Here is a 22,519-nt window from a genome sequence, read left to right on the forward strand (position 1 = left end):
CTTTCCCATCAAACTAGAGGCCTCTTGGAAGTAGGGCCAGCGTCTTACTCATCTCTCTTCTCTGAAGCATGTGGAAAATAGTATACTAAATATTAATTTAATTGATTTGCAGAGTACTGGTGAAAAAGTTTGTGGTTAAGAATAGTCCCATCAATGAAGTGAGAGAGTGGCATGGACATATATACACTACCAAATGTAAAATAGATAGCTAGTGGGAAGCAGGCACATAGCACAGGGAGGTCACCTCAGTGCTGTGTGACCACCTAGAGGGGTGGGATAGGGAGGGTGGGAGGGAGATGCAAGAGGGAGGGGATATGGGAATATATGTATACATATAGCTGATTCACTTTGTGATACAGCAGAAACTAACACACCATTGTAAAGCAATTATACTCCAATAAAGATGTTAAAAAAATAATAATAAAATAAAAAGAATAGGGCTTCCCTGGTGGCGCAGTGGTTGCGCGTCCGCCTGCATCGGCAGGGGAACCGGGTTCGCGCCCCGGTCTGGGAGGATCCCACATGCCGCGGAGCAGCTGGGCCCGTGAGCCATGGCCGCTGGGCCTGCGCGTCCGGAGCCTGTGCTCCGCAACGGGAGAGGCCGCGGCAGAGGGAGGCCCGCCTACCACAAAAAAAAAATAAATAAATAAAAAGAATAGTCCCATCCATTCTAAATGTAATAGTTTGCATCTACCAACCCTAACCTCCAAGTCCATCCCTCTCCCTCCTCCCTCCCCCTTGGCAACCACAAGTGTGTTCTGTGGGTCTATGAGTCTGTTTCTGTTTTGTAGATAGGTTCATCTGTGCCGTATTTTAGACTCTGAGTCACTTTGCTGTACCACAGAGATTGGCACAATTTGTAAATCAACTATACTTCAATTTTAAAAAACTGAAAAAAAAATAGTGCCATCCAGAAATTTAAAAGGCAGTATTTCTTAAAGAAAGACACTGACACGGAAAGGCGCTCACATCGTGGGCTGTCTCTATAGGTGCATAGAGTGTCTTCAGAGTGAGTCTTCTCTAGGAATTTGCTGTTTCCAATCACCTTCCTGCCTAAAACAGTGGTTCTTAAACTGTGTTATGTGTCAGAACCACCTGGAGTTAGTAAAGAACATTGAGACACAGGCTCATGGATGTAGAACAGGGCCCAGGCCTCTGCATTCTACCAAATGCTCTAGAAAATCTGGATCCCTACCAAAGTTTGAGAACAGCTGACCTAAACTTTGTCATTTAAAAGAGATCTTGTAGCTTTCAGTGGGTCCTTTTAAAGGGTGCTTTGTGACTCTATATGCAGATAGACACTCAACTCTTCTGCTTGTTCCAAACTCCTGTCACAGACAAATACCCCCATCTTGCTGCCCTCTGATTTTTGTCTCAACATCCCCAGCAGAACTCATAAATTACCGTCTACTGAGTGGCATGGCACATAATAATACTTGGTCTCCTGATGCCACTCTGAGTAGATGTCATTAGTCATCCTCTCCTGCCTTCTCTGTCCACATTTATAATCCCTAAGGCGTGTGCTTTTCAGCAGAGAAGGAGGCATTTGTTGAAAGCGTGGTCTCTGCCAGGGCCACCACTAACTCATACAGCACCTTAGAGTGAAAGAGCAAAAGGTACACCTGTCTCAAGATACTTGACTTTATCACCTTGCAGAAGATGTTCATAATATATACAGAAGTCTGTCATGCCTACCAGATGAACGGTGCTCCCTTAGATTTGGTGCTCTTGTGTTGTGCACAACCTGTACAGCCATCCATGGTAGCCCTTGCCATCCACCAGCTAGCCATGGTCTTCAGTAAACATGGGTATTTACTGAGCTCATGGACCTCAGTTGAGACCAGACCTTAGGCTTCCAGCCGCCCATAAAACTCCTTCTCACTCCCTTAATACTGTGTCTTACCTGTGACCAGATTGTCCCAGTTTTCCCAGGATGGTCCCAGTTTTAAACGAAAGTTCTACATCCCGGGAACCCCTTTGGTCTGAGGCAAACCAGGAAGGATGGTGCAAGGAGCCCCCCTCTTTTGTCTTGTGACAATAATCTGGATGTTTCTGCTCAATAGGAGGCAGAGAATGAATTCTGGGGGTGAAACAAGGGGGATGGATAGCATATCCTTGGGATGGAAGGATGTGCCAGGCATTGGGTTAGGTGCCTACAGGCATTATCTCAGGTAATCACTAATCATCACAAAACTCCGTGGGTTGTATTTTTTTCATTTTTAAATTTATATGCTGCAAAATTTATTTGGGGGTCGCAGGGTATACAATTCTATGAGTTTTAACATGCATGGAGTCACATAAACACCAAGACAGTCAGGGTACATAAGAGTTCCATTGGGAAAAGAATTGCCCATGCTGCCCCTGTGTAGTCAAATCCTTCCCCCACACCTAACCTGAAGGGTGTATTATTGACTTAATTTTCAAAAAAGTTAATTGAGACTTGGAGTGGTAAAATGATTTGCAGTAAAAATATCCAAACAGTCTAGTCTGTCTCCCTTTTGCAAAGCCCTGCCTTTTCCTTCTCAAATGCACGGCAAGAGATGTTTCTTGACGAGATAGATGTGTGAAAGACCCAGGTAAAATGGCTCCTGCTTTGTGAAGATTCTCTGGGATCTTCCCTGCATCAGGAGAGTGCAGTGGTGGGTGGGGGCACAGAGAAACCCTGGCAGGCCAGACTGATCATGGAGGAAGCAGGCCCTCGGCTGTGGCCTGAAGCATCAGCCAGGAACTGCCTGGTCAGCATTCCCTGGGCCTGGTTTTGCTACACCCCAGGGCATATCATATCCAATTATCTCCAGGGATACAGTCAAGCCAAAGACAGTGAGGAGGGCCTCATAGCTGACAGAATCTGCTGAGGTTAGTGGGTGAACAAGTAAAGGAAATGGAGCAGGATACTCTCAGCCATGGATTGGAGGTGAGCTACTCTTGGAAACTCTGTGTTCTGATGTCTCGCTATCTGGGGCCTAACTCAAGGAGGCTTAGGTACAGAGAAGAGTGTCCAAAGAAGGATGGCAAGCTTCAGAAAGGACGTTCATATCTCAGTAGGGCCAAACCAACAGGTAGGAAGAGGAATCAGCCAAGCAGACCTCAGGGCCAATTCTCAGTTCTAACAAGAAATTGAAGTATTAAGGGGGGAAACCGGGGTAGGTTGCAGAGTCCTGTGACTCAGCATAACAGGTCAGAAGAAGCCTGTGACTTGTGGTCAGGTGATCTGAGCTCCCCCTGGCTCCAGGACCTCAGCTCCATGACTGGGAGGGAGGGATGGTGGGTGGGTCAGTGGAATGCCTACCAACTATAAGAAGAGTTGGTCTGGGACAGGTACCAGATGATAATCTTATCCTAAAGTCTCTGAAGCCTGTCAAGAAGGATACAGGAAGGGTTTAAGAGACAAGTGCTCTTAGCCACTTGTCACGATGCTGGTACTGGCTTCGCCTCCTCATTTTAAAAAATGTCCAAAGCATCCCCATTGACTTAAAATAAAACTCTCATTCTTGGCCGTGGTCCACAAGACGTCAACTGAGCACCACACCTTCCCCATCCACGTGATGTGTCACTTATGTTCCCTCAGCTCTGTAGAGCCTCCCTTCAAGTCCTAGAACACACCAAGCTCATTCCATCTCGGGGCCTCTACACCCGTTGTCATCCTGGAACATTCTTCCCCCAGCTCTTGCCATAACTGGCTTCCGCTCATCATCTATTTTTCAGCTCAAATGTGTCAACAGGAGACCAGTAGAAATACACCTGGAGTTGAATAAGCTGGATTTAGGAACTGTGGGAAATCTCAGGAAGAGGGTGTCAGAAAGGACTCATAGGATGTGAGCTGTGTTAGGTGATTTGGGGCTTTGTTCTGGATTAGACACCAATAGGAAGTGGTAGGATTGGGTACCTTAATAAACCTTAACTATTAGAAGGGGGAACAGGCTCGAGGCTACAGCTGAAATTGGCAAAGGAGCAGCATCACTCATATGAGCCAGGATAGGGGGTGGGTTGTTGTGGGTATTTTTGGCTTGGGCAATATTCCTGTTTGTGTTTGGATATGACTACAGAGTGGTCTAGTTTTAGCCTTGTTCCATCCTGGTCTCAGAGGAGCTTTGTCTGGTGTTGGCATTCTGTGAAATTGTTTAAGTTCAACAGGAAAACACCAAGGTCCAGCTGGGAGTGCCAAGCCAGCTCCTGGAACTCAGGGGCTGCTCTTTTCCTTCTCAAATGCCACCTTTTCGAAGAGTTCTGCCCAAGCCACCCTACCTAAAGTGGTGCCTTGTCCAGAGTCACTGTCTATCCCAGGACTTTGTTTGTTGCCTTTGTAGCACTTGTTTTAAACAATAATTATCTTGTTTATTGTTTGCACCTTCCCACAACTAGGACATAAAAGTCCGTGAGATCTTGTCTGCCGCGTTCATTGCTATTATTTCTAGGACCTAGCATAGTCCTAGCACCCAGATGGTCATTGGAAAAGAAGGAAAGAGAGAAGGAAGAAGGGACGGAGGGAAGAAGGGCTCACTTAATATGCATTCTTGGGTGAGTCATTTCATGTTTTCAGACCTTACTTTGCTGATCTGTAAAGTGAGGCAATAACATTCTCAAAAGATCCTTTCAGATCTGCCTTTTGAGGATTCTATGAATACCACAGCTCAGACCTCCAGAGATGCAGACATCCCCCAATACACCTTTTAGGACTTAAAAAAAGAAAAAGAAAAAGAAAAGAAAATGAAAAATGACTGCCTTAGGGCTTCCCTGGTGGCGCAGTGGTTGAGAATCTGCCTGCTAATGCAGGGGACACGGGTTTGAGCCCTGGTCTGGGAGGATCCCACATGCCAAGGAGCAACTGGGCCCGTGAGCCGCAACTACTGAGCCTGCGCGTCTGGAGCCTGTGCTCCGCAACGGGAGAGGCCGCGGCAGTGAGAAGCCCGCGCACCGCGATGAAGAGTGGCCCCTGCTTGCCACAACTGGAGAAAGCCCTCGCACAGAAACGAAGACCCAACACAGCAAAAATTAATTAATTAATAAAACTCCTACCCCCAACATCTTAAAAAAAAAAAATGACTGCCTTAGAAAAGCAACACTGTGGAAGAGTTGGAAACATTTCCACACTAAGAGAAGAGTATAAAAATAGAGCTCAGGGGCTTCCCTGGTGGCGCAGTGGTTGAGAATCCGCCTGCCGATGCAGGGGACACGGGTTCGTGCCCCAGGTCCGGGAAGATCCCACACGCCACGGAGCGGCTGGGCCCGTGAGCCATGGCCGCTGAGCCTGCGCGTCCGGAGCCTGTGCTCCGCAACGGGAGAGGCCACAACAGTGAGAGGCCCGCGTACCGCAAAAAAAAAAAAAAAAAAAAAAAAAAATAGAGCTCAACACTCTAAGGAGAAGAGAATGAGAAAAGGAAAGCAGAGATTGATAATGGATGAATATAACGAGATGGCAATTTTGGTTTCAGAAGAATGTGATTAGCTCCTAATGACTGCAAAAATAATCCCCCTCGGCTGGCTCACTTTGAAGACGGAGATGAGACTCCCTTTCATACTTTTAGCCCCTCATATTTTTTTCCTTCCTGAGATTATCCCCTATTAGGTTGCAGCTCCCTAAAAATGGAAATGGATGTGTGATCAAAGTCTGCAAACTAAGGGGTCATTACCACTCACTCCTGGGCGGCTGCGTGAGGTGTTGCCTCTCAGCCTTTGCCAACATCATCACAGCCCCCGGGCCCACAGATTCTCCTTCATCCCCCACCAGGGGGACACAGAGGTTCCCAAGCCTGTGCCAGGAGCCTGCGTGATCTCCCACGGAGACGTGCCACTCATCACAACTACCTAGGATTTTTCAAAGGATATCTTCGCACTGGGTTTATCCTGAAGAGCATGGCCTGGATGTTGAAAGGACTCCCAAACTGTGCCATTTCAGGACTCTGAGGGTGGACAGGGACGTTCATTAAACTTCTGCAGTATCGTGGTGCAGAGGGTGCATACATACTCTGTGGGGCCCCGTGGATCAGGGCAAAGGTGAAGTACATGGAGGCAGAGTAAACAAAGAAATGCCCAGAGGGTCTGTCCAAAAGTGAGGCAGGAAGCTTTATGGTGTAGTGAGCTCTCCATCACCAAGGGCATCCAAGTTTGATGGTATCCAATTAACAGATGTTAGGGATCATTTTATCAGCTGCCTGGAAGGCCATTGTGGAAGGGAGCGCAAACAAATTATTTTCAAGGCCACTTACACCTCTGAGATTCCAGGATCTTTGCCTCTGTATGCACAGAAGCCATCTCACACACTGGTTTTTTTTTTTCCATCTATCCATCCATTCATTTATTCAAAAGGGGTGATTCAAGCACATATGAAATACAAAGCCAGTATTGGGTTATGAAGATACAGACATGAATAAGAGGCTACCCTTTACCTGGAGTAGCTCATCACCAGGTTGGAAGACAAGACATTCAAATTATCAGATGTAAAGGAGTCCAGCTAATAATAGAAGTGACTGACTAGCTGGGGATGCAGTGGGATGGTGGGAAAGTAAGCAAGGAAGGTTTCACAAAAGAGAAGATGCTTGAACTGGGTTTTGAAGGATATGTAGGAGTTTACCAGCCAGACTCAGGTGGAAGAGAATTTCAGGCAGCGGGAACACTGTGTATATAGTCAGTCTCAGAAGTCTGTAACACCTGAAATTGGCTCTGGCATTGTGTTTAGTTGCTAATCACTGAAATATTGTTTTAAGGGTAAGAAATGAGGCTGGAGGGGCATATGGGGTGAAATCATTAAGGACCTTGTGCTAAAGAATTTGGAATTTATACTGAAGTGACAATGGCAAGGGGAGCAACTGGATCCTATTCACATATTAGAAAGATCTCTCTGATTATACAGGAGAATGGATTGGAGGGGACAAAACCAAAGCAAGAGGAGACCTGTGGGAAAGTATTTCTCCAGGTAAATTCACTATTTGCAAGAATCATGGCTGCACATTAGAATCACCTGGGGAGCTTTAAATGCTACTGATGCCTGATTAGACTCTGATTTAATGGTCCGGGGTAGGGCCTGGGAGTTTTAAAGCTTCCCCAGACAATTCTAATGTTCAGCCATGAAAAAACCTTAATCTAACTGTAACCTGAATCCTGGCACCTAATGAGAGCCAGCAGATTTTTTTGCCCAAAAAATGAGTATGAAAACATTCAGAGGGTGCTATTCTCGGTTTCATAGCACTTTAGGTGGATATTAGATGAATAGTGGCTTTTATTACAGAGGGTTTCAGGTAGAAATCCATCCCCAGAGTATCAGCTTAAACATCAAGAAGTCTAATGCTACCACTGAGACAAGCACTCCCCACCCCTGCAGAGAACCAGGAGTATATAGGCCTGGCAAGTTGCCTGAAAGAGCTGGAGCTATAGCTGGCTCGGGTGAGAGGATGAGGCCAAGGGCTGGAATCTGGGTTCTAAGAGTTCCATGCCAAAGCACGAACCATTTGTGGTCTACAAATGGTTGGCAAGAGGGATGCAGGGTGATGGTCAATTATAATGAGTAAGTACAGGATGAGGAGGAGAAAAAGGAGAGACAAGCCCTCCATTTGCAGAACAAGCACTGTCCTATCTCCATAGCACTTTTTCACACTCAGGTTTAGGGTAGAACCTAGAACCTGTTTTGCTTCTCCTCTGGGGTACCAGTCTAAGGGTTTCTGACACACAAAGAACAACATTCTGATCAAATAATTGCTGGGAAGGCACTCTGTTACCCCAGTCTAAAACCCTGGGCAAAACTAAGTTAGAGAACATGGCTTAGCCTAGGCAAGGACCTCTCACCCCATCTTCATTCAATCTGGTACGGCTAGGTAGCAGATGGGCACCCATTCCATCTACCCAACCACTGCACAGATAAGCTTCTAGAATAAAGGTCAGCAAACTCCAGCCACAGGCTCAATCCAGCCCAACACTTGTTTTTTGTAAATCAATTTGTAGTGGAACACAGACATGCCCATGTGTTTGCATTGTGTCTAGGACTGTGTTCCCTCTGCAACAGTGGAGTTCAGTATGAGTAGTTGGAACAGAGGCTGTGTGGCTTACCAAAGTCCATGCTGCCTATTATCTGACCCACTACAGAAAACGTTTACCAACTCCTGCTCTAGAAGAAGACCCACCCAGGCCGGCTTGGAAGAGACATGGGAGACTGGAAGCAAGAAAGGGGGAGTCACGCATGGTCTGGGCTTTGAATAGACAGTGGTCCTGCCTGCCCATAAAACATTGCCCACTGAATGGCTGAATTTCTGACCAGTCAGGTCACAGACTTCTTGCTTAAGATGTAGACCTGGTAAGAAGTAGGTGGGCAAGGTCAAGGCTGGTGTATTAAGATGACTGGAAGCTTCTCTCGCCTGCACTGCTGACATGGAGCTATGTAGACTGAAGAGGTAGCAAATTCAGTCTCAGAAGTAGTGCAGGGGCCATAAGCAGGGCATCCAGCCTGTTCTACCAGAGACGGGGTAGGGGCAGTAGTCAAGGTGTGGTCTGACATTCATGCTTCTGCAGCTTTTCTGAAGCTGTTCCCACTCCCTGAAATGCCCGTCTTCCTTCTCTGTGAGATAAGTGGCTGCACCCTCCCCAGTGTTTCCATAACACTTGGCTCATAACTCTGTTAAATCATGTCACATGGTTGTTTACTTGTCTGTCTTCTCTTAAACTGATGAGTCCCATCCCTTCCTTCCTTCTAAGTCTGACTCTGAACCTCTGTGTCCAACTTCCTGCTCAACATCTCAGCTTGAAAGTTGACTAGTCATCTCAAACATGGCTGCTGCTGCTTCTTTTTTTTTTATTGTTTTGAACATGTTTAGAAGCAAGTGCCATACATGGTCCTAAGTAGTCAATACTTTATGTACCCAGAACACAACATTTAATTCGTGCTTCCCCAAACCTGTTTCTCCCCCATCTGTTTCTTCTCCATCTCAATAAAAGATGTGACTCTCCACTCCGTCTTTAACCAGTCAGCCTTCATCCTTCTCTCTCCTTTGTAGTCCACGTCTGTAGTCGATGTGTTGGTGCCCTGCCCACACCCCCTCCACACTCACTTTTCCCATGTATGCCCACCCAATGCCCGCCTCCTGCAAGCACCTGCGACTTTTTGCCCGAGTACTTCCTTAAGACAAAAGAATATGCACACCTTGTCTACAGAGCATGACAGAAGTGCCAAGGGATTTCCTAAGAGTTGTCCTCCATCAGTGGTAGATGGGAACTGGGGGATAAATACCCCAACTCCCTTCTTCCTCTGGGAGAACAACTCTGAGCCATGAGATGGGCCCATGGGATTAAGCCTCAGGTGCAGTGGTTATTTGTTCGCTGATGTACCCTGTATTGGCATTCTTCCCTCCATTGTCTGACTTTTCCCACTCTCCCACCCATGAGCTCCTTAGGATTGCCTCCCAAACAAATCTCATACTAGAATCCTCGTTTCTGAGGCTGCTTCTGGGGGAAAACCAAAATCTGCAATATTCAACTGAACATCCTAAAAGTAATCACTTCTCACCACATCTACTGCACCGTCTTGGTCCAAGGTACCATCATCTCTTGGCAGGACTATTGTAACAACTTCCTAACTGATCTCCCTGCTTCCTCCCTGAGCCTCCTAGAGTCTCTATTCCATACATGAGCCAGAATGTGCTTTGTAAAACATAAATCAAATTAGCTAACTGCCCTGCTCAAAACCCTCGAATGGTTTCCTATCACACCGGGAATAATACCCAACTCGTTACCAGTGACCACAACGCCTTATAAAGCCTGAACTCTCCCTGCCTCTCCAGATGCTTTTGTCACTGCTTTCCCCACCTCATCCTTGAACGTGGTCATTCGGTTACCACCTTTGCATCCACTGTCCTCTCTGGACAGTGAGAGGAAAACTGTCTGGAAAGCCTGGAAAACACTTCCCACTTTTCTTGGCGTGACTGGCTTTTTCACACCATGAAGGAATTAGCTGAAATGTTACCTTCTCAGAGAAGCCCTCCCAGACTGTGCAATCCAAAATAATTCTCATGCACGATCACTATACCTCTACCCTGCTTTATTTTCTTCACAGCATTTTACACTATTTAAAATTATATATGTTTGCTTTGCTTGTTCGTTTGCTGCATCTCCCAGCTGACTGAAAGCTCAAGGGGGCTTTGTCTATTTCACTGTATCCCAAGTACCTAGAATAGCACCAAACACATATTAGGGATTCAGATATCCATCAAGTGAACGAATGAACAAATGACTCCCCTACTGCACCAGATTTGAGCTCATGACACACAAAAGACATCGATAACATGTGAGTCCCTGAACAGGTGAATAAGCCAGGGAGGGAACAAGTCTGCGTTCTCTCCAGGCCCCATCCAAGAACACACAGTCATTTGCACTGTGTGACCCATCACAGTGGGTCTCGTTTTCCCCGTGGACACCCAGATAAAGCTCCTATCTCAAGCCATTCTAATCACTCTGTCCTTTTTTTCTAGGCCTTACCGGAGGGGCAGACAGCCTCGTGGGACACAGCCAAAGAGGATGAAAACCGCAACAAGAATCGATACGGCAACATCATATCCTGTAGGTGACCTTCTGGGAGGGCTCCAGGCTTTGGGAACACAGACGAAAAGAAGCTCTCACTATTATTTACCTGGGATTTGTTACCAAATAATCCTTGATGTTTCCAGATTTGGGTCCACATGCTAAGCGTGGAGCTCTGTCTCAGCCTCCCCGCCATCCCTGGCCTGGATGACAGAGCATGGCTGATCTCAGCCAGAGGGGGCAGGCAGGGAGCTGGGTCCAGGCACAGTAGATGCAGGAAACCTCTGAAGCTTGGATCTTGCCCGCTCAAGAATTCTTCAGGTCGGGGAGGAAGCCCAGCCACAAGGGTGTTTCCAGCAGGCCCCCTCTGCAAAAACCCATCATGGCAGCATCTTGGGGTGAAGAGCAAGGTCCAGCCCGTGAAGGAGGGGCTGAGAACAGCTAGGTGAGAGATAATGCTATTCCAAGGAGGTAGGGTCCCAAGCAAGGATGGATGCTCAGCCGGGGCCAGGAACTCTGGCCTACACCTGAGGGCTTGGGCAGGCTCAGGGCTCAGGGGAGCCCAAGGTTACCCTGTTCACACAAGGGGTAGACTTTAGGGCATCATAACTCCTGCCAGCCCCCACTGCTGGCTGGGGCAGGGCCCTACGGTGAGTGCCTGCCACTCAGGGCCTATGTCGGCATGGGTGTTTGGTGGCCCTGAGCCTGCAGGAGAAAGCTTGTTTTGTGTGGACCTGGCGGGGAGGCGTGGAAGAACGTTGCCTTTTGCTCAGCAGTGAGCTCTAGCGTTCCTGGAAGCACCCCCTGGTGTGTGATTTGATGAAAGCAGCGGCACAGAGTAGTTCGAGCCCTCTGGATTCAGACTGCCTGGGCTCCTATCGCAGCTGTGGGGCCCTGGGCAGGTGGCCTGACCTCTCTGAGCTTCAGTTTTCTCGCCTTTAAAGTGAGGAAAAGAATAAAGATAGGATGGTTGAAAAAAGGTTCGTAAAACCCTTGGCACAGTACCTGGCACCATTACTCATAGCCATAGAGTTACGTTCTCAGGATCACTGATGAGCCGTGTGGATACACCATCCTCCTTATTTTAAGCAAAATTCACTGAATACCCATGTGGGGATGTGGAATAAGCCAGGTTGGGGCAGGGAAGCATAATCTATTTTGGAAGGATCACCAGGGCAGCTTATTGGGAAGGTGGATTTGATTGAGAGAGGCTGGAGCCAGAGGGACCACTTAGGCTACTGCAAGAGTCCTAGCAAGGGAGGAGGGGGCCTGAACAAGGGCAGTGACAGTACTTGTGTGGGACCCTGCATGATATTCAGTGCTGGGAGGAGAGGGAGAGAGAGACTGCCATAGAACTACACACCACACACAGTTCACACACAAGTATGATCATTGCCAAAATACTGGTGTGCACAGCCTTCTACACAACATAAATACAGAGGACAAACTTACCTCATACAAAATGCCAAGCACATACTCTGATTAGAACAGGAGCCAACAACAGCCCCTGTCTGCCATGGCACAGCCAACCTGGATCATTTGACATCTCACCAGTTGGGTACGAAGCATCCCTTGGTCTCAGTTCTCAGAGTAACCCAGTTCAGCCAAAACAAAACAAAACAAAAATCCTGAATACCAAATTATTTCTAGCACAGTTCAGTGTTTTGTTTTGTTTTCTTTAACTGTCTAGACATTGCCTAAGAAAAAGCTTAGAGGAAGAAAGCGTAAGATACAGGCGGCTTGTAAAGGAAAAAAGAGGCAGAAGTTTTAGCTTAGCTGTTTCCTGTGCTGATTTAGAAATCAGCTATGAATAGGAGAACTAATCAGAAAAACATTTATAATTTGTCTCTTGGAAGAGAGTAATGCAGACAGCAAGATTTCTTAAAAAAAAAAAAAAAAGATTTCTTGCAAATGTAGTGTTGGAAAGAGACGTTTAAACAGTCAGGAAATGTGTATGAAGACCTATGATGTGTGGGCCTCCTCTGAGCCAGGCCCTGTGCTGGGCACCAGGACACTCAGTCTCTGCTGCCAGGGAGCTCGCATTCCAGGCACAGGTTCTGCTTGCTCTGACCGTCCTCTGCTTGAGCACCATCGTGTACTAGTGCCCTCAAATACCTGGTCACTCGTCTGTTCCCCATATCAGATGGTGAGTTCAGATGGGATCCACTAAATTATAGGCTGTAGGACCTTGTGTGCTCACTCTAAGCCTTAGTCTTCTCTCTGTAAAATGGGTATAATGATGCAATAGTATAAGAGAAAATAATAATAGAAAAACTAAACAATTAGAGCACAGTAAAGAGACCCTGTCCCTCGAGAGACAAGGGCATGCAGGCCGGGCCAGGTTCTGGTCCAAAGCCTGAGGAGCCCAGGATGAAAGCCTTTGTATCTTTCTGGACGCCCCATTGCCCACGCTTTGCGGTCAGCGTCCGTGCCCAAGCCATCATCAGATCTCACCTGGTCTCTGCCCACCTTCTTCCTGGTTGTTCCACATCTACTTTGGCCCCCAAATGTATCCTATCTGATCTCTAACAGAAGCCAGAGGGACCTCCTCAAAATATGAATTGAAACGTGTCATTGTCCTACAGAAAATCCTTCAAATGGCTTCCTTCAGTGTTGAACCCTTCTTTTCCAAAGGCCCTCAGCCCTCTCTCCGTCGCATCTCACGCTGTGTCCTCTCCACCACAGTCTCCTCGGTTAAGCCCCACCGGCCTTTCAGTACCTTGAACTTTACACGCTCATCCGTGACACAGGGCCTTTGCACATTCTCTCCTCTCTATCAACGTGCCCGTCCCTCCTCTCTTTGCTCTGCTAAGTTCTACTTATTCTTCAGATCTTAGCTCAGGTATCACTTCCTCAGGGAATTCTTCTGACCATTATAATTTGGTCAAAACCCCATTATTCACTCCGAGAGCACAAGGCATGTCTTCTCCTTAGTTCTCATCACTATTGTGATTTGAGAGCATTTGCATGACTGTCTGTTGGCTGCCTGATCTCCTCACCAGAATAGGTGTCCTGCAACAACAGAGCTAGGGCTCTCTTGCACTCCTCTGTCCCCAGACCTGGCTTATGGCTGGTGCTCAGCAGACAGGACTGAATGTTGGAATGCACGGACTCCCTGCAAGGCCCCAAAGGGCTTGAGCCATGGGTCTCTCCCTTCTGGCTTCCCCCCCCACAAAATAGAGAACACCCAGAAAGGATGGACGGAGGAAGTCTGGATCAGGATGACTCTAGGAACAGCGAGAGTCGATCAAGGAAGACATTCTGAGCCTGAAGGAAGAGGGTGGAGAGATGGGACACAGGAGGGAGAGAGGAGGACAGTCGTATCCCCTTCAGGAGCCATGTCTGAGAAGGCAGGATTCCAGACAGCCGGGGGAACAATGAAAGGGATTAGACTCCATCGCAGGGAGCAGAAGGGGCTGTCCGTGTCCCATCCACACCCCACGGCTCCGCCGCCTCCTTGTGCAGTAACTCCTGCTGGCATCCGGGGCCAGGACTAGGGTGAGGCAGGCGGCGCACCCAGCGTGCAACATTCCAGGGGCTGCTCAGTCTCAGCTGCTGACCCTGTACCCGCCTGACCCTGAGAGCAAGCGCCTCCTTAAAGTGTGTGCCCTGGGGCCTCACTGGTTTCCCCCAGTCCTGCCCTGTCTGCATCTCTTTGCCTGAGGACTTTCTCCAAAGCTGGGGCAGGATGCTCTGGCCAGGCACAAAGCTGTCTCTCCCTAGACCATGAAATAGCCCAGCCTCTCATCCTCGCCTTCACTGGGTTGTGTGTTCTACACCTTTTTCCATGGGGAGTGGGCTGCAGTTGCCCACCCTTCCTGGGCTGCCTTCTCTTGGCTGTCTCACTCCCCTCCCCCTTTCCTCTTGGTGTCCTCTTCTCTTCCTATGTAAACTGCTTGCACTGGAATCCTCATCTTGTATCTACTTCTGGGGAAACCCAAACAGAGGCAGAGGCAATTCAGACACCTAATGGTACCATCTGGGTGGGTTTAAAGAAACCTGAATCTCCTTTCTGATGTACGGGTCAGTAATTCTGCAGCACATTGTGGCTGGACCGGGTCTGCCCTCAGTCCTGAGAGGAGACAGTGCCAAAGTAACCAGTGCATCCAAAAGCAGTACAAGACATAAAGGGGAACCAAGAAAGAAAAACAAAAAGTCCTGGAATTGAAATGAAAAAAGGAAAAGAGAAACGGCCCCGAGGATTGGAAAGTGTTCCTGCCCTTGTACGTTTCCCTCCCGCAGGCAAAGTCGGCACTGGCTTGATAAATAGAAATATTCTTGGTGCAAAAAGAAAACCGGGTGTGATTAGCATCTTAAGGAACCCAGGGCACTAGGAGGCTGGAGTGGAGGACAAAGGCCCAGGCCAGGGAGAACAGAGAAGATGAAAGGGGAAGAGAAGGAGGGAGGGCACAGTCTGCCAATGAAACAATGAAAGAGAAACCTTGGCTAAATAAGCCCTTTCTTCCAAACGATTCTGTTTAGAATTTAACAACAGAGACAGTGGGGTTTCCAGGGAGTAGAAAAGAAAGGAAGTGAAAGGAAAGGAAATGAATGGGGAAAACAGAACAAAGAGTTCTTTACTTTTAAGTAGCCCTGGGGCATATATGGTGGACAAGGGGAAATTTCAAGAATACCAAGCGTTCCCCATGTGGAAGTTGCAGAGGGTGCTTCCTTGACTGGAAGGAAATTACACAGAGGAGAGGAAGTGATCTCAGGGGTGCAGATTTTATCAAATGAGGCTTCCCTTCTGGCATCTGTCGGGGTCCCAGCAGGAAATAGATGGGACTTTGAAATAGGGTGATTTGAGATAATTTAATCAAGTGACTTTTTTTTTTTTTTAATGAAAATGTGAGCTAGCTGTGGGAGATTGCAGGGAATAGTGTGGCACCCTGGGGCTAAATGCCATGCCTATAGGCCGCAGAGGATTCAGTAAGAAGAGGTTCCCAGGACCCGGTCAGAGGTGTGACCTTTAGTGGCCTTGCAGCCAGCCCATGGTGACCCCAAAAAAGGGAGCTGAAGGAATAAGTACCTCGATGGCACTCCCCACTTAATCCAATCTTCTGCCTGTGCTTTCCAGTGGCTGAACCCAGCCAGAGCCAGAGGACAAGGGAATCTGTAGACAGAGTCCAGTGGTTCTCAAAGTGTGGTCCCTGGAGCAGCAACACCTGAGAACTTGCTAGAAATGCTCATTTTTGGGTCCCATCTAGACCTGTCAAAGCAGACATTCTGGGGGTGGCACCCAGCAATCTCTGTTCTAAAAAGCCCACCAGTGACACCGATACACTCTCAGGTTTACGAACCTCTCATCTTTTTTTTCTTTTTCTTTTTATTAAAGAAAAGTTGGTTTACAATGTTACATAAGTTTCAGGTGTACAGCATAGTGATTCAATAATTTTTTTAGATTATACTCCATTTAAAGTTATTATAAAATGTTGGCTGTATTCTCTGTGCTGTACAATATGTCCTTGTATCTTATTTATTTTATACATAGTAGTTTGTACTTCTTAATCCCCTACCCCTATGTTGCCCCAACCCCTTCCCTCTCCCCACTGGTAACCACTAGTTTGTTCTCTATGCGAGTCTGTTTCTGTTTTGTTATAATCATTTGTCTTATTTTTTAGATTCGTCAATGATAATATATAGTATTTGTCTTTCTCTCTCTGACTTATTTCACTAAGCATGATACCCTCCAGGTCCATCCATGCTATTGAAAATGGCAAAATTTCATTCTTTTTTATGGCTGAATAATATTCCCTTGTGTATATATACCACATCTTCTTTATCCATTCATCTCTTGATAGACACTTGGGTTGCTTTCATATCTTGGCTATTGTAAATAATGCTGCTATGAACATTGGGGTGTGTATATCTTTTCAAATTACTGTTTTCATTTTCTTTGGATATATACCCAGGAGTGGAATTGCTGGATCATCTGGTAGTTCTATTTTTAGTTTTTTGGGTAACTTCCATACTGTTTTTCCAGAGTGGCTGCACCAATTTACATTCCCACCAACAGTATACAGGGGTTCCCTTTTCTCCACATCCTTGCCAATATTTGTTGTTTGTGGTCTTTTTGATGATAGCGTTTCTTACAGGTATGAGGTGATATTACACTGTGGTTTTGATTGGCATTTCCCTGATGATTAGCAAGGTTGAGCGAACAAACCTCTGATCTTATCCACAGAGATCAGCTTCCAGTTTAGAGAGGCAGGTGCGGAAGGCTGAAGGGCAAACAAGAGACCCAGGACATTTTCATTTTCTGAGACTTCTTAACCCCCTAATTTAAGACAAGCCCCTGGGCTCAGGTGTATTGGAGTACTGGGCATGGGGTCCAGCAGACCCAGGTGCTAGTCTCAGTTCTGCCCTTTACCTCGTGCATGACCTTCAACAAGGTCACTCCATCTCTGTCCCCCTAACTTCTCTCAGTGCTCTGCGCCTCTATGCTTAAGTCCCCTCTATGGCCCCAAAGCTTTCATCTGTTGGAGCAGCTCCTCACAGGGCCCTGCAGAATGGAGCAGCCCAGCCTCGGCCAGCAGGGAGCCGGCAGCGCTAGGAGACGCACAGAATGTCGGGCTGTTTCCCTGTCATACCCAGGCCACCTGCTACCTTGGTAATGGTAATTCAATCAAGATTGAGTGACGAGACCTTTGGCTTCAGTGGGGTACCTGGGCAGTCTCGGCAGGATTACCTGCGTCCTCGCTCTCCACTCGTGCAAGATGATGGCCTTAACATTTCCAGTATTTCTAGGAAATGATTTTTTCAGCTCCACAATTCATTGTAATGAGTCAAATCTCTTTTCTCTGAAAAACTGCACCTTTTCTTTACCTTCCTCAGTGCCCAGAAGACAGGAAGAAAGTACATCCTGTATCCAAATGGTATTGCCTTCCCCGCCCCACCTCTCTGAAGTGATTCTCTAAGTGGATGTGACTTGAGAAGACTGACTTATTGGGTTACCTCTGATGATGGAGGAAGGAGGAGGAGCTGTGGTGTGCCTTGAGAGTTAGAGCTGTGCGTGGAGGACACGGAGCCCTCTCCCCTGGCCAGGGATGGGGGTGGGACACACAGTGGGATGGGACAGTGTCAGAGTCAGAACCGGCATGGAGGGGTGTAGAGGCAGTGCTTCTTGGGGTTCCCGGAGCGGTAGGGACACCACTATTCTACAAGGACGCTCTCAGCCTTACACCTTCTAAGTTGTTAAACTTCTTGGAGCCTTGATTTTCTCAGCCGCAAAATGGGTTATGATGAGAATCAAATGGCATAGCACCCATAGGCTTCTAGAATGGTGCCTGGAGCATCTTATGGACTCCACAAAGATAAATTTCTGTTCCTTACACCCAGCACAGGTGAGTCTCTAGTCTCACGGCCTAATGCCAGTAAAAACTTTTGGTCTTTCCCAAGACAAATTGAATAGCCAAGGCACCCCCTCTGCTAAATAACTGAACATCAAGTGGTCTGTACATTGAAACCTGAGTGTGCATCAGAATCTCCTGGAGGGCTTGTTAAAATACAGATTGCTGGGCTCCACCCCAGAGTTTTGGATTCGGTGGGTCTGGGCTGGGACTCCAGTATCTGCGTTTCTAACAAGTTCCCAGATGTCATTGATGCTATTGGCCAAGAAACTATATTTTGAAAACCACTGGTCTAGAATTACAATAAAACTGAATTTACACATTTGCACCGATTTCTTACGATACACCAAGTACCTTCATATCTAACTGCTTTTCATCCTTGCAACAAGTCTGCAAAGGTAGAGAGGATTTTGATGTTGTCGTTGGGTAAATTGAGGCTTGGGGAGGTATATCAACTGCTCCGGGTGTTAGAGTTAGTGACAGACCTCAGGTCTGCCTTCAGAGCCTCCCCAAGCCCTCCCTCTCTCGTGCTGAAGGCAATGATTGGCTGCCAGTCTTGGGTCTGCAGGTGGGGTGAGGGGTCAGCTATGAGGTGAGGAAGAATTTGAGCACAGGATCCAGGCACACTATGCCAGCCTTGTGTAGAGGAAAGAGCCTGGGTCCCAGGCCAGGTTACCTAAAATCAGTTGTGTGGCTAAAAGCAAGGGACTGGCTCCTTTCTGGTTCTCAGCCTTTCAGACACAATATGAATTCATATATTGAACAGATAATTATTGAGCACTTACTATGTGCCATACACTATAGAGGAGTTTAGTAAATAGGGTGCCCTTTCTTAAATAGGGCGTGAAGGAGAGCCATGGGTTAGTCAGATTGTCACAGAAATAAAACTGCTCTAAGAGCTCTGAAGACAAGTACAGGGAGGTATTAGGGTCTGGGGTGGAGAGATCACAGAAGGCTTCCTGAGGAAGGAAGATTGAGCTGAAGAATGAGATGTTGCCAGCCTTATGGGGTTGAGGGCGTTCCTTTACATGTGCAAAGGCCCTGTGGTCAGAGCAGACATCACGCATTTGAGCAACAGAAAGAAGGGCACGGTTATCAGAGTAATATGTGGGGAGAGGGGCATGAGGCTGGACTTGGGAAGTAGGTCCCAAACCAGATCATGCAAGGCATTGTGGGGTCTGGTCAGGCTTTGTTCTCTGTCATTGATGTCTTGGAACTGATTCATACCAGCTTGCAAGAGATGATGGTTAAATTTTTCAGGAATTTTGTGAGCCAGTTGATAGCCATTGGTAGCTTGAAATCAGTCATGGTGGGAGTATTTATATCACAGAAATCAGATGTTACAGATCAGGGCCATTTCTAAATCCAGAGCGCTCTTTGTTAAACTTTTACAACCTACCACTGGGCTTTGTTTGAAAACTACAAGGAACAGATTGATTCTAGAGGGGCAATGTTTCTGTTCCCCTTGAGTTGTGTTCCAGGGAGCTCTTTGGATCTCCGTGTCTTTGCAGTTATGCCTTCTCTCTACCAGTGGCCACTGGTTCTCTCCGCCTCCGTGCAAGCCAGCGCTGGCCCACCTCCTACCTCAGTTGAGAGCCGGGTGGAGCCAGACTCCTGCACCTCCTCTTACCTCACCATTGAGGAGTTTGTTTTTCCTCTATGTGACTTCTTCACTCGTCTTGAATATCAAACAAGGAGTACCAGATTAGCTGTTTCTCAAGCTTGCAAAATGTAGATAGAGCATAATGAACTTTCTGGGCTACTTGTAAATTACTTTGTATAAACTCCTTTACATCGCCCACTGCCCCATCTTTCTCCATGTGCATGTGGATAAACACAATTTTTTTATCCTTCTAATTATATAAAGTTAGAAGGAGAAGGGGACACAATAATATTAGCATCTCCCAGAAGGAATAAATAAACCATGAGGGCAGTGCTACTCCTTGCAATGCCTTTCTGGTGGACCTATAGCTGAATTCTGCCCTTTCATGAATATACACAGTAACTCTTTGCCTCTGCAGAAAGATGGATTTACATTTTGTACAGAAGGGCAAATGGGAAGCACTATGTTTCTAACCGTCTCCGCCATCAGCTCACTGCCTGCCTCACATCCAGCCCAGAACCACCATTTATTAAGCACCTGCTGCATACCAGGCGCTGTCCTCACACTTTTTTTTTTTTTTTTTTTTTTTGCGGTTCACGGGCCTCTCACTGTTGTGGCCTCTCCCGTTGCGGAGCACAGGCTCCGGACGCGCAGGCTCAGCGGCCATGGCTCACGGGCCCAGCCGCTCCGCGGCATGTGGGATCTTCCCAGACTGGGGCACGAACCCATGTCCCCCTCATCGGCAGGCGGACTCTCAACCACTGCGCCACCAGGGAAGCCCCCTCACACTTTTTTTAAGAGCAGTTTTAGTTTCAGAAAAATTGAGCAGAATGTCCAGAGAGTTCCTGTTTATTCCTACCTCCCATCCCCCTTCAGTTTCCCGTTATTAACACCTCGCATCAGTGTGATACATTTGTTACAATTGGTGAACCAATATTGATCCATTTCTTTTTATGAGGTAGTATCTCATTTTTTTATTGAAGTTTAGTTGATGTACAATATTTTTTTTTTAAAGAAGATGTTGGGGGTAGGAGTTTATTAAATTATTTATTTATTTTTGCTGTGTTGGGTCTTCGTTTCTGTGCGAGGGCTTTCTCCAGTTGTGGCGAGCGGGGGCCACTCTTCATTGCGGTGCGCAGGCCTCTCACTATCGCAGCCTCTCTTGTTGCGGAGCACAGCCTCCAGACGCGCAGGCTCAGTAGATGTGGCTCACGGGCCTAGTTGCTCCGCGGCATGTGGGATCCTCCCAGACCAGGGCTCGAACCCATGTCCCCTGCCTTAGCAGGCAGACTCTCAACCACTGTGCCACCAGGGAAGCCCCTATGTACAATATTATATGTTACAAGTGTACAATATAATGATTCACAGTTTTTAAAGGTTATACTCCATTTATGGTTATTATAAAATATTGGCTATTTTCTCTGTGTTTTACATTATATCCTTGTAGCTTATTTTATACATAACAGTTTGTACCGCTTAATCCCTTGCCCCTATAATGACCCTCCCCTTTCCCTTTCCCCACTGGTAATCACTAGTTTGTTCTCTGTATCTGTGAGTCTGCTTCTTTTTGTTATAATCACTAGTTTGTTGTATTTTTTAGATTCCACATATAAGTGATATCATATAGTATTTGTCTTTCTCTGTTTGACTTATTTCACTTAGCATAATACCTTCCAAGTCCATCAATGTTGTTGCAAATGGCAAATTTTCATTCTTTTTTATGGCTGAGTAATATTCCATCGTATATATATACACCACATCTTTTATTTTATTTGTTTTTAGTGTTTGGGTTTTTTTCTCTTAACATTTTTATTAGAGTATAATTGCTTTACAATGGTGTGTTAGTTTCTGCTTTATAACAAAGTGAATCAGTTATACATATACATATGTTCCCATATCTCTTCCCTCTTGCATCTGCCTCCCTCCCACCTCCCTGTCCCACCCTTCTAGCTGGTCACAAAGCACGGAGCTGACCTCCCTGTGCTTTGCGATCCATTATTACCAGCTAAAGTCCATAGTTTACCTTCGAGTCCACTCTGTGTTGTGCAGTTCTGTAGGATTTTAAAAAGGTACAGTGACACATATCCACAATTACAGTGTATTATACAGAAGTTTCACTGCCCTAAAAGTTCCCTGTGCTCTGCCTAGTCATCCCTCCCCCCAGGTCCCTGGCAACCACAGATCTTTTTACTGCCTCCATAGTTTTGCCTTCTCCAAAATGTCATAGAGTTGGAATCATACACTATGAAGCCTTTCAGGCTGGGTTTTTTCACTTAGCCGTATGCGTTTATGTTTCCTCTATGTCCTTTCCTGGTTTGAGAGCTCATTTCTTTATATTACCAAAGACATGGATGTACCATGACTTGTTTGTCCATTCACCTACTGAAGGACATCTTGGTTTTTCTTAAGTTTTGGCAATTATGAGTAAACCTGCTATAAACATTCATGTGCAGGTTTTTGTGTGGACATAAGTTTCAGCTCATTTGGGTAAATACCAGACAGTAATTGCTGGATCATATGATAAGAGTGTGTTTAGTTTGGGAAGAAATTTCCAAACTGTCTTCCAAAGTGGCTCTACCATTTTGCTTTCCCATCAGCAATAAGTGAGAATTCCTGTTGCTCTACATCCTCGTCAGCATTTGGTGTTGTCAGGGTTCTGGATTTTGGCCTTTCTAGTAGGTGAGTAGAGGTATCTTTTTGTTGTTTTAATTTGCAGTTCCTAATGACATATGATACTGAACATCTTTTCATATGCTTATTTGCCATCCATATATCTTTTTTTTTTTTTTTTTTTTTTTTTTTGCGGTTCACAGGCCTCTCACTGTTGTGGTCTCTCCCATTGCGGAGCGCAGGCTCTGGACGCGCAGGCTCAGTGGCCATGGCTCACGGGCCCAGCCGCTCCGCGGCATGTGGGATCCTCCCGGACCGGGGCACGAACCCGTGTCCCCTGTATCGGCAGGCGAACTCTCAACCACTGCGCCACCAGGGAAGCCCCCATCCATATATCTTTCTTCGTGAGGTGTCCGTTCAGATCATTTGCCCATTTTTTAATTGGGTTGTTTTCTTA

General features: G+C 46.7%; 1 protein-coding gene across 2 annotated transcripts in view; it reads left to right on the forward strand.

The window, feature by feature from the left end:
- The window catches only part of PTPRT (protein tyrosine phosphatase receptor type T), a 1,083,615-nt gene that overhangs the window by 1,004,920 nt on the left and 56,176 nt on the right, over positions 1–22,519 (forward strand). For both annotated transcript variants that reach the window (XM_024128402.2, XM_024128403.2), the window contains one exon: positions 10,452–10,539. In XM_024128402.2, the coding sequence (XP_023984170.1) occupies positions 10,452–10,539 (88 nt within the window). The remainder of the gene's footprint in view (positions 1–10,451; positions 10,540–22,519) is intronic.

Source organism: Physeter macrocephalus, chromosome 14 (assembly GCF_002837175.3).
Source record: "Physeter macrocephalus isolate SW-GA chromosome 14, ASM283717v5, whole genome shotgun sequence".
NCBI classification, from domain to species: Eukaryota; Metazoa; Chordata; class Mammalia; order Artiodactyla; family Physeteridae; genus Physeter; species Physeter macrocephalus.